Raw genomic sequence first — 12515 nt, 5'->3', positions numbered from 1 at the left:
GCCTGAACAACAGCCTTGGTGCCAATGACCTCCAGAACCTGCCCGCTCCTCTTGGTCCCATCAGGTAGGGTAAGGTGCACAATCTCTGCAAAACGTGGAAACTAGAGGAACATGACAAAGTCAGAGATGAAGATAAGGATCAATATGCAAACAACCATTTAAAAGTCAATTTATTGTTTAGAGTCAATTTGTGAATTTAACTTAAACTCCGTACAACTGTACCATAACAGGAATAAATTACATTTGAAAGTATATAAAAAAACATTTTCAATTTTATACAATTTCACAGCTATTTTTGATCAAGTCAATGCAATCCTGATGAGCATGAGAGCCGTCTTTCAAAACCATTTATAAATCTTTTCAACAACAAAATTTTGAACAGTATGTTATTAAACATAAATGACCATTTTATCCAAAATTTAATGTTCAGAAGTTTAATTATAAAATGATTTAAATTAAATTTATACATAAAAAAGTCCTCCTTTACTTTTTGTAATTTTTAAGTCAGTTTAAAATGCTCATATTTTGAAATAGTTTAGTTTTAATAAACACAGACAAAGGACTTACTTTGACATTGTCCAAAATAACCAGTGGCCCATTTACACCAGACACAGTAGAATAGGCTGAGGATGTCAAAAATGAAACACAATGTTAAAACAAACACAACAAACATTTTTGTGACCTGCAAAAGAAAGCTAAGACCAGAAAATTAATATTAAAATTTACACCTTCAATTTGCATTTTTATTTGATAATTTGAGACGCCCTTGAGTACTAAACATGCAATTACTAAACAGACAAACTTTTATTGATTCTAGGTTGCCGCACAGCTTTTTGACAGGCATGAGTACAGACACACTTACACACACTCACACAAACACACACAGCGACTGCAAGCACTAGCTGTGACCAATAAAGTGCATGAAATTTGCTACAAAAGCCTACAATCACATTGAAATGAGGACTCTTTCTCTTGACACCTGTGCATCTAATTGTACACAGTGACCTTTACTGGAGTATTCTAAATGGCTTTCATAAATTTCCATGTCCAAATGTCAGGGCTAGAAGAACACCGTTAGCACATTCAAGGCGGCTTTTCAGCAGATGTCACGATGGGGGATGACATCTTTCACTCGGTTCCATGAGGGACAATTACTTGGCTCAGATTACTTTTTCATGGTTCCAGGTGCCAAAAAAGTCTCATATAGCCTATATAAACAAAAACACTAATTTTTGGGTGACAGGATGAGCTATCTTTGGGTTGAACAGGCCAGGGAGAATGGGGCACAGATGTCACTTTAAAGGCAAAGTCCACCCAGAAGTCACGATTTATTTGCTCAACTCGTGCCATCCCAAACCTTTGTGACTTTCTTTCTTCTGTGGAACATTAAAGAAGATATTTTAAAGAATGTTGACAATTAAACAGTTTTGGTTCCCACTGACTTACATTGTATATGGACAACAGATTCAATGGAAGTCAAAGGGAACTGAAACTTTGTGGTTATCAAACATTCTATAACATTTTATTTTGTGTTCTGCATAAGATAGAGATGCATGAAATGCAAAGTGGGAAGTCGTGGCCTAGTGGTTAGAGAGTTTGACTCCTAAACCTAAGGTTGTAGGTTTGCATCTCGGGCTGGCAATACCAAGACTTAGGTGCCCTTGAGCAAGGCACCGAACCCCCAACTGCTCCCTGGGCACTGCAGCATAAATGGCTGCCCTCTGCTCCGGGTGTGTTAACAGTGTGTGTGTGTGTGTGTGTGTGTTCACTGCTGTGTGTGTGCACTTTGGATGGGTTCGTGCATGAATTCTGAGTATGGGTCACCATACTTGGCTTTATGTCACGTCACACATATAAGTTTGGAACAACATGACACTGAGTAGAAGATGAGCATTTTCTTTTTTGGGCTGTCTATCACTCACTTTTTTTCCTCTATTGTGACTGGGGCTCATGTGACTCCTGAATCACTACAGACAGTCTGTCCTTAAACTATGAATCAGAGCAAGAATAGTATGCCCAAAATATAACAACGAAAATAAATGGCTAATTACTGGAGCTGTGGGGCTCATCTGGGACGTAAGGTTCAAGTCTGACCTGCAACATATCAAAATGCCTTCTTTCCTGTCCAAACTATTAGTAAAAATATTCAAGAAAAAAAGATCAACTTCATTTTCCCCCCAATTACTTAATATAATAAGTGCTTTTAAAAATACACCAAGTATTTTTGGTCAGTGTCAAGTTTCAAATGTTTTTCCCCAACAAATATTCCAAATTCTAAAAATTCTAACATTTTCCCAGATATTCCAAATTCTCCCAAAAAATGTAATTGTAGTTTATGGAAAACATGAAAAGATATAATACATAATAAAACATAAGGAAACATAGATCTCATGAATGAATTTAAGCATCTTGAAAAATATTCATGTTGCTCTTAGTGTCTTAAAAACAGTCAACCCCCAATGTTACTTGCTACTGTAATTTAAAGCAGTCTTACCGGGCTGTGATGCTCATCTACTGTATGTGAGAAAGATTTGAATCTGATTTACAACATCGCAGTACCTTCTTTACTGTCCAATCGAATGATGCAAAAGCAAAACATTTTTATATTTCCTCAATATAAAAAGCACTTTTTTCATGAACACTGAAGTATTTTTTATAAAAAGCCAGCTCATTTTTTTGGCCCAGACTGCAGGTGCATGCTCTGGGTGGGCTGTTATTAGCAGCAGAGGGAGTGGTCTCATACTTTGGCCTTTTACTTTGCATGGGAAAACATTAGCCGTCCTGTCACAGGAGCCAATTTGGTGTGTGTCCTTCACTTTGTTTCAGCGTGCGTGTATACATGTGTGAAAGAGAAAGACGATGCACGCTAGATGGAGAAGAGTCAGCTTTGTCTGCTCTGGGTCGTCCATCACGCCTCAGTGTGCCGGTTTTTTGTGCACCGTCAGTCTGTGGTCTGATATCAAAGGCAGTAGCAAATGAGAATGGACTGTCTCTAACACCCAGCACAGCAGCCCCACGGGAAGCAGACACTATGCCACTAATTAGGCTTCAGACAGCAGAATCATTTGTCAATGCACTATTGCAGTTTCCCACACACACACACACACACACACACCTGCACATCCTTACTTTCCTTACTGGCTGCATGAGGAGAAAAGGAAGGTTGAAAGAGAGAAACGAAGTTCCATCCTTTTGTGTTTTTTCCCCTTTTCAGATATTTTTTCTTTATCTATGGCTTATTTTTTTGTATTTTTGTTGTTTGTGGTTAGTTTCTGCGTAAATAAAGCCAGAGGAACAATGGAAGAACTGTGCTAAAATCCCATGGGGCCCCCTGCTTTCACAAATTCCTCTATGAATATTGTGTGGAAAAAAAAGATTTAAAGGTCTTGTGACAATCTATTATCGAGCTGAGAAGTATCACAGTTATTAAATGACAGGCATCTGCTGTGTTTCTCCTCTGCGGCTGCACTGTAGTTCTATCAATGAATGGAGATAAATGTGTCTAAAATTAACTAAGAGTACCTTGATTAATTAATACTGTCCACTGGCTACAAAAGAAGAACTGCCTCAATTTCAGATACTGCCTTGCAAGGATTAAATGTACACACATGCACGCGCGCGCACACACACACACACCCCTTCAAACGTTTGAGGTATAAAAAAATTCCTTAAAAAAGTAAATACATAAATAAAACCTATGGAAACCGGATAATCTTCAACAAAGCATAATTAAAAAAACTTAACTGATATTAAAATGTTCATTTAAGTGTTGTTTTCCAGTATCCTCTTTTACCATCAGTAGTATACATTGCACAATGTAATAAACAAAAAAGGCACATTACATGTGGTCTTCTATTTGGCATACTAAAGTAAAGTTCAGAGGAAAAAAAGAAATATGTCTAATAAAACAAGAAATCTCACAAAAAAAGATATTAGCTGCGCAGGTGAAAGACCTCGTCTCCCATTATGATGATTCCCTGAATGACACGTCTTCCCTAAATAAATGATTAGTCTCATAATTGCCGTTATTACAGTGAAAGAAAAACAGTAGTCAAATCGCCCTAACACTGAATATTCGCTCTCTCTCAAAACACACAAAAACTGATGCGTTCCGCAAATTTGCGAACACACTAAAACGCACACTTCCTGCAAATTCCATCATTTTTCAAGACATTATGGCTTTTCCTTCCCTCCGTCCTTTTTGCCTCAACCCAGACAAATTGCAGTATGTGCTTCACAGGGAGGTGCTTATAAAATGGATTTAATAGCTACACTTACCCTACAAATTGCCCATATGTTTCAAAGGAGATACATATGTCTATTTACTGAGAGGTGATCATAATTACGAGGCTGGAAAATTGCGGCCATATAATTGTACATCAACCCCTTAAAAGTCTCTCAAACGCAACGCAAACTGCTAATGGAAAACAGTGAGGAGCTGAAATCTTTACTCAAACAAAGCTCATGACATGCTCTGATATTGTGCACAACATTAGACGAACGCTAAATGAAGGCACACAGGTGCTAATCGGCTCGTCCAATGCAGGACACGCACGGCTTGTTTTTTTGTCAAACAACGGAAGCGAAAATTAACACTAATCTAAATATGCAGAACAAATGCACAGCTCTACATATATGAACACAGTGTAAGAAAACCTGCAAAACAGTTGCTTATTAAAAAAAATCTAAACGAGGGCGATGAAACGACCCTGCCAAACCATGAGCCAATCGCCTTCCAGATCTCTGATGAAGATGGCGGCCCACTTCAACTCCACACACAGAGGACTCAGTGCCTCATAAGAGGCCTTGTAAAATAAAGATTAAAAAATGGCTATACATTCACATGGTGTGAAGTAGCAACATTTCCCATTAGCCTTGAAAAACTTTCCCCACCCCTCCCAGGACACTTGAGTATGAGTGCGCCGGTCTGAGGGCTAGGCATGCAACACCAGCGCGGGTCAACGTGAGGCCTGTGGAGCTGCCAGGCCCTTTTGTGTGCCGAGATGTTAATTGGTTCTAATCCGCCGGTAGAAGCTGTTTTGGTAGCCTGACCCCGCGCCCTGAAGGACACCTTGGTGTGAAATACTAAAGGGCCCATTCAAGTGCCGCTGAAAGGAGGCATGGAGCATTCCAACACATTTCCATCTCTGCTGTGAAAGAGAAGCGCTGACGGCGAGGGGGGAGCACGGTGGGACAGGCGTTTTTTTGGGGCCGGCCGGTAGCGTTGCGCTGAAACTGAATTAACGATACAAAAGCACAGGCTAAGGTGCCAGGCTTGTCTCATTCACGCACATCCTCCTGTGTTTCTTCTTTTTTTTTTTTTTGCAGAGCATCCGCACCGTGGTTTCCCATAAGACGTAATAAAAGAGATCGCTAATTGCCCCATGTTTGGGATCAGATCGACACGAATGCAACTGTCATTAAACAGACAAACAAGGCTCACACAATTCCGCCATGACACCCGCTAAACTTACCCCACAAGACCCACATATTAAGACTTGATAATGAATTCTGAGACATTGGGCGTCTTTGATACCGTAACTGAAAAAGACTGATCCTGTCGGAGGGGGACAGATGTCCGTATCCGTCCAGGGACAATCTACTAAAGCAAAAGGACGGGAAATGAAATCTCACTCTGAAAAGTCATGGTTTAAAGTGAAGACTGGGGTTTAATTGTACCACTGTTTTTCCTAAAGGAATTGTAAGAAAAGATTGCCATTTGTGCATTTCTCAAAATACCAATTTTGTGGATTTCGCAGCAAAATCGAATGACCGCAATGGCTTCATAACTCACAGTCATAATTTGGAGACTCTGAAATCACATGGTTTGATATGACACCTCTACTTTCTGACTGAGAGAATAATGAACAGACTGTTTAAGCTGTATAAGTGAGCCAATGTTCAATGGCAAAATTTACTGAACCACCTGCCAAAACACTACGAAATTACACAGCTATTCTTCAAGTACGGTCAATATTCAATAACGACCTTTTGTCGCAAACGTAAATGGCACAAAACGTAGTACTGTGCTTTTTATTAAACACACATTAGCACATTTCTGTGAAAATAAAACATATTTTTGTGGCAATAATTAGGGCTGCGGTCCTTTAAATAAGTTTAATAGCGGCTGGATTCTAAATTCAATGTTACACCTATTCAGAAACATGCTGAACACTGAACAAAAGTACAAATTTGGGGACACAATAAAATGCTTTTTGGAAAAAAAGAGAAACGTTGGATGACCAATAGATAGACGTATTAAAGACAGTGAATCAGAGCTCACAGGGGACCTTGATGGTATTCTCTGGGACTTCAATGCTAACAGAGGGAATCCAATTATGGCACGGACAGCACAATGTGCTACACACTCAAAAAGGGCAGGTTTTGGATTTAGTGGACTACGTATCAAAATAAATTGAGCAAAATCTATGTTGAAAGATGATCATTTTGAATGCATAAAAATGACAAACCGGAGATACTGTTTAAAAGGCCTTCATGATTTCACATGCAAACTGATGACTATAGCCTCTTTGTATAGCTAAAAAGTGCTAGCTAATTCAATTCGAACAATCCCCCAGCAGAACGTTTTAATGTACGATTATGAACTGAGAAGGCACTGACAAAGAAAATGCAAGAAATTTGATAATTACGTAAAAATTGTAAAATACAAAGTATCAAATAATTCACTGTTGACTTCTAAAATAACAAACAACTTAATTATATTTACAAAAATGCAAGATTAATCATAATTTGCCATGTATGTTTATCATTCAGGTCAGGCAATGCTCTGTTAATGAAAACAATGCAATGCGCTTTTCAAGAGATGTTTCAACGATGCATCGAGTCCGTCTGACATTTAGAATAACATGACATCAAGATTAAATGGCAGGAGAGAGAAAAAAAATAACTTGACATGCTATCAACACTACTAAAAAAAGTAGTTAAAAAAATAAACAAAAGCAAGGCCTGCAAGCAACACACAGAAAGTCTTATAAAGACACGCACACACACACACACACACACACGCAATTGTGGCTGTTCATCTGTCCTAACAAAGACCTCCACAGTGATGACACCCCCATCAAACAGGAATGCTTTTAACCCCACAGGTAGAGGCAAAGGCTGTGACGGAGGACTCCCCACACGCATGCACTGATTGGGTCGTGTGTAATCAGACGACTGCATATGTGTGTGTGTGTGTATGCGGGGGGAATGGTGGGAAGAGCTGTAATCTGTGTGTGTTTCCTGGCGGGATGCAGACTGAAGGGGTGACAGCTAAACTGAGACAGCTGGTTAACCCCGCTGCCTCTCGAGGAGAGGTGGCAAAGTGGTGCAGTTACAATAGATCGAAACAGCCGTAATGTTACTGCAACAGTTTGAGAGTGATTTACAGGGACAGGCGGGTTTTCATCCGTATGCTGCCTAGCAACAGATCTTAACAAAAGTCCAAAGCGGGCCCCCATGACAAGCGAAGTTTACACTGTTTGTCATATATCATGTTCGAGGACATGCGGATGGCATGCTCAAGTTACTTTGATGTCAGAAACAACAAAATATTTCAAATCAAGTTTGATATTATACAAAATTGCTAAACAAAACTTTAAAGCAGTTAATGAATTAAAAGTGCATTCAACACCTATTATGTATACTGTGCAATAAAGTGCAAAATAATACAAAAGTATTTTTTGTTTTATGTTTAATTTATGTTTTTAATGCTTAAGACAATGAAGGGCAATTCATACACTCTCTATCAGGCGTTTTATGATGGATAAGATTATAAATTGCTATCCTTAACGTAAATTTTATCTTATATTTTGAATAACTAATTAAATTCTAAGCATAATTTAAATATAATTATGACAAAATAATTAGATAATATGTAAATAATAATAATAATAATAATAATATGTAAAGAATTACACATAATAAGTAAATTAGTAATATTTTGAACATTCTGTTATGTCCTTTGTCAGGTTTTTTCCTCCAACTTCACCTATCTTCAGATTTTTTTTTCCTTTGGCTTTATCGCCTATGATTTCTAATAAATTGAAACACATACGATTTTTTTTTTAAACATACAATATTCTTTTAAGACAAAAACATCTAGATCAAAAAGCATGAAAAACAGCGTGTCATATGTGACGTGCATAATGGGATAAGAACTTTTTTTTTTTTCTTTTCAATCTAAGTAGTCCATAATTTTATATACTTGGATACTATTTTTGAAAGTCGACTATTCTATACTCGTCTTTCATTTACTTTTCTTTGATGGCAAGATGAAGTCGAACGCCCACCGCGGGCTTTCTTTTTCACTGTCACGACAATTGATTAATTACAGGCGGACAAAAGGATTAGCAACAGGAAACAGTGGATAAAATAAAGGAGGGCTGTGACATCTGAAAGATTTGTTTATAACCATGTCATTACGGGTAATTGTTTCTTCACAGAAATACCATTACCGTGCTGAATGTCTTTTCAGCACATTTAAACGTCTATTCAGCATTAAAACAAAGCGAACAGACAGTCTGGGTTAATTGCTTTTGTTGCCAATGACGTGATTAAGACAAAAAAGGCCTCTGCTTCCACAGAAAAGATGAATGCACTGTACGTTTACTTTGTTTGTTTGTTTCTTCAGGCATCTTGGAAATTTGACTGGGCACAAGCATGCTAACAAATTGCTTAAACACACCAGCCGACGACAAAGTTGTGAAACAAAAATATGTGGGAAAAAAATAGCGCGACTGAAATGCAAATATTTGATATACTTTAAATCTGAATTCACTACATACCAAACGTTTCGTAACAAAACGCAAAAATGTTTTCCTTCCGCTGTGCCCTTTTCATTTTAAGATGAAAGAAAAAAGTTTTAAACTTGAAGGTCCTTTCGGGTTTTTTTCCAGCCTTTTTAAATGACAAAACGGGACCAATCAGACCTGCACTGACGGACACGGCCTCTCGACTGTGATGGCATATCAGGTGCTGCAAGGACTCATGGGTACAGATCTGTGTGTTTGCCTTCCCATCAGTCTTCATTGCCTTCAATCACAGCCCACTATCAGCATGCACTCTGCCACTGATGAGGCACAAAATGGTGCTGCTATCTGGCATGCCTACATTAGAGGGGCTTTTTTTAACAGTATTCTGGGGGGCGTTTCAAATCGGGGGTCTTTACGCATGCAGCTTCTTTGGCTTTCAGAAGGGAAGGCTTCAATTCTTCCATTAAGTAATTTATTTTCTTCCTGGTTTGCTAAGAGGCTTTTAGCCTGAGCTTTCCTTTGACACTCATAGGAAAAAAAAGAGAAACAAGCTACCTGTGCTTCTCGGTGGGACAGTGTGTTTTGAGGTCTAAATTAATGAGATTTACAGTGAATAACATCAATAATACACGTGAAGGGGAAAAATGAGAGAAAGATGCCAGACAAGCTGTAATTTTAGCGAGGTTCTCCATTAAAGGGGTAAACAAAATTAACTACTCAAGTGCTGAAACATCATACGCAAGAGTCAAATTATGTTATCGAAGAGATGTCGCCGGTAACACATTATGACGGCGTGGCGTCATCTGAAGTCGCAGCAGGTTGAATGCAGGATAATGGGAGGTTTTGTGAGAAATGGAGAGAACAAAATATAGGTTATTACAGAACAAAAATCTACACATATAAAACTAAAAGAAAAAAAAATAGGAAAGCGTTCACTGATCATAATAGTACTTTTTAACAGGCTGAGTATTTGACTCACAGGATGCCTACTTCCCCATAAATAAAATATGCACTTCCTCTGTATATTCAAGCAGGACTAAACCATGAAACCCCCCCCCCCCCCTCGAAAAAATAATTGTTCTAAAAAAATTCATGTTCATTCAGCAAGGACATATTAAATTATCAAAATGTATAGTGATAGTGACTGATAATAATCAGAAATGTTACTTAAGCACCAAATCAGCATATTAAAATAATTTCTAAAGGATCAAGAAGACACTGAAGACTGGAGTAATGGTTGTTGAAAATACATTTTAAAATATGTTAAAACAGAAAACAGTTATTTTGAGTTGTAATAATACTTCCAGTACTGTTTTACAGTAGTTCTGATCAAATAATTGCAACCTTAGTAAGCTTCTTTGTTCTTAAAAATAAATAAATGTACTTTTGAATGGTGGTGTAAAACCAAACGAATGGAGAAAAATACAAAATTTTGCAACTGGAAATCAAAAAAGTGTTCTTCAGCAGTATAGGGACTACTTCCTCCATTTAGGCAACCATTGCATCTCAGTGGGTTTTCCTTATTACTGTTAACGCCAAGTTTCAAACTGATCAAACAAATGTCTAAATGTCCACTGCACTACAGATCTCAAAAATAATTTCAGATTAGCCATCTATATGCCACTAACCAATGACAAAATACACTTTTAGCATATATACAGTCTTAAAATTTACAAAACGGGAGTCACGTCAAAATTTTGATGACTCATTCTGCACTACACCATTTTGTCCAATCAAATGCTCAAAAACAAGAATGTCCCTCCCCCTAATGTGGCATACAACTGAATAACAAGTAACAAGCCATGTGGCGGAGACATAACAAATCATAACCAAAGCTTATAAAAATTCTCCTCCAAACTTAATGGAAAATATGTCCACACGGGAAAGAAACTGTGCTTTTCATGGGGTTTTAAACAATTTGCAGTATGCTATTAGGTTGAGTCTGACAAGGCAAACAATTTGACAACAAAACCCTTGACAAGAAATGGAAATGACAAGAGTCAGACAGAGCTAGGCTGAACACAATAAGTCAATTTAAAAAGACGTGATGGACAAGGATGAAAAGCACTCTTCAGTAGCCCATATTTCTGATAGACTAAAACAGCATGAGCAGATTCAAAGATGAAGCTGAACCAGTGATAATTTCACAAACAAACCACTGCAAAATTAGAGCCTGGCAAACAAATATTTTCTGGTTTATAACTGTTAATTAACTTCCAAACAAAATCATTATGAAAAACACTATTATGTGACCTGGCAGATAGTAATATATAATACATTTGCATTATTCCAGAGGAAAATATGCAACTTTCATTGCAGTTTAAATTAAAAGATTATGATTTTTTTTTAAATGATTACGCTTATGCAAATAGGGCTTTAAGTCAGCATAAAGCAAAAACATGTAACTTTTACAGTTACAAATTAGTCACATGATTTGTGTGGAGCTGAAGGTTCCTCATTGCACATCATGCACCAGCTCAGCTGGGAGTCACGTTATTACATCACATGAGAGGGATCATCACTCTCTGTGTCTATGTTAGTTATTACGAGGACATTTAAATAAAATCATAAAACATCCATTCCGTTCTCCAAATACAGACCTAAACAGCACATATAATATAATTACTATCATATTACCACTACTAAACTGATGGACGTCAATGATCCAGTCAAACAAAGCCTTCAAACAATCATATACTAAGTTATATATAAAGACCAACCTTAAGAAAATCTTAACAAAAATATATTGTTACTGTAGTTTTGAATTACTATTTCACATCAGAGCATGCGATCTGGTTATAAATAATGAAATTTAGACCAGCTCAGCTAGTTAATTTAGCATGTTTACACTTGCTTAGAAACCAAAGGTTTTTTGCTTTCTTATTAAAATGTGTTTAAATGACACACTTATTTGGTTTATTTACACAATGATCGTTCAAGAAATTATTAAAAAATAAAAAAGGGGCAAATAGTGCTGATCGATGAACTACAAAGAGCCTTATCTATCTAGTGTTAGCACGACAGCTGTACTATGACTCCAACATGACATTTATAAACACTAGCGATAATAGATCAGCTCTGTCCTGGCGGTGTTCAGCCTCTGATGCAAAGGCACAATGCAGATTAAGGAGCAGTAAAGAGATTAAAACTAGAGAGAAAAGCCAGATGTGTTGCTGCTGTTAGCTGTATGAATGAAGTCTAACGACACTCACTCAGTCTGGGCTGGGAGATGTAGTTTCTGACCACGGCTTGCGCGTGCTGCCGTGCCGCTGCTTCAGGGCCGTTCAGATCCACGGGCCGATTCGCCACTAATGTAGACATTGTTACTATTATTATTTTTTTATTAAATTAAATTGTCTAAGTGTAAACAGATCTGCGTTGAGAGCAGATGAACAGACGGAGTCATATGACAACCGTGGTCAGGAAGTACCACTCGTGCATGCTCACGTCAAAAACGTGCGCGTAAGCGCTAACAAGCGCGTGCATGAATCTGCAAGTGTTCACGAATTTACAGTTTTCACGAATTAACACTTTTGTGTTCCATGACTTGCGAGAAGTGCTAACTGAGAAATACTAGATAATCCCTCTGATAAAATATTATCTAACATGAAATCACTTAACACCAAAAGTAGCTAGTTGTAAGAATGTAAGATTTCTAGGGGTTTGCCTGTCCCAGTTAATAAGAATATAATTTTTTAACACAGTGGACTTTTTAACATTGCCGTAAAAAGACGTTTTAATGAAAAATAATGAAAACGT

The 12515-nt window shown here is 37.6% G+C and overlaps 1 protein-coding gene across 1 annotated transcript in view; it reads right to left on the bottom strand.

Moving 5' to 3' along the window:
* LOC127976212 (V-type proton ATPase subunit B, brain isoform) overlaps positions 1–12208 on the bottom strand; it is a 29099-nt gene extending 16891 nt beyond the window's left edge. Inside the window, exons 1-3 of the mRNA XM_052580484.1 lie at positions 11969–12208; positions 568–623; positions 3–101 (exon numbers count right to left, since the gene is read on the bottom strand). Coding sequence (XP_052436444.1) covers positions 3–101; positions 568–623; positions 11969–12077 — 264 coding nt within the window. The 5' untranslated portion in view covers positions 12078–12208. The remainder of the gene's footprint in view (positions 1–2; positions 102–567; positions 624–11968) is intronic.
* Between the last annotated feature and the right edge of the window lie 307 nt (positions 12209–12515).

This window comes from Carassius gibelio, chromosome B17 (genome assembly GCF_023724105.1).
Source record: "Carassius gibelio isolate Cgi1373 ecotype wild population from Czech Republic chromosome B17, carGib1.2-hapl.c, whole genome shotgun sequence".
Taxonomy (NCBI): Eukaryota; Metazoa; Chordata; class Actinopteri; order Cypriniformes; family Cyprinidae; genus Carassius; species Carassius gibelio.
The sequence above is the reverse complement of the archived record's forward strand: the minus strand, read 5'-3'. Positions and strand labels throughout refer to the sequence as shown.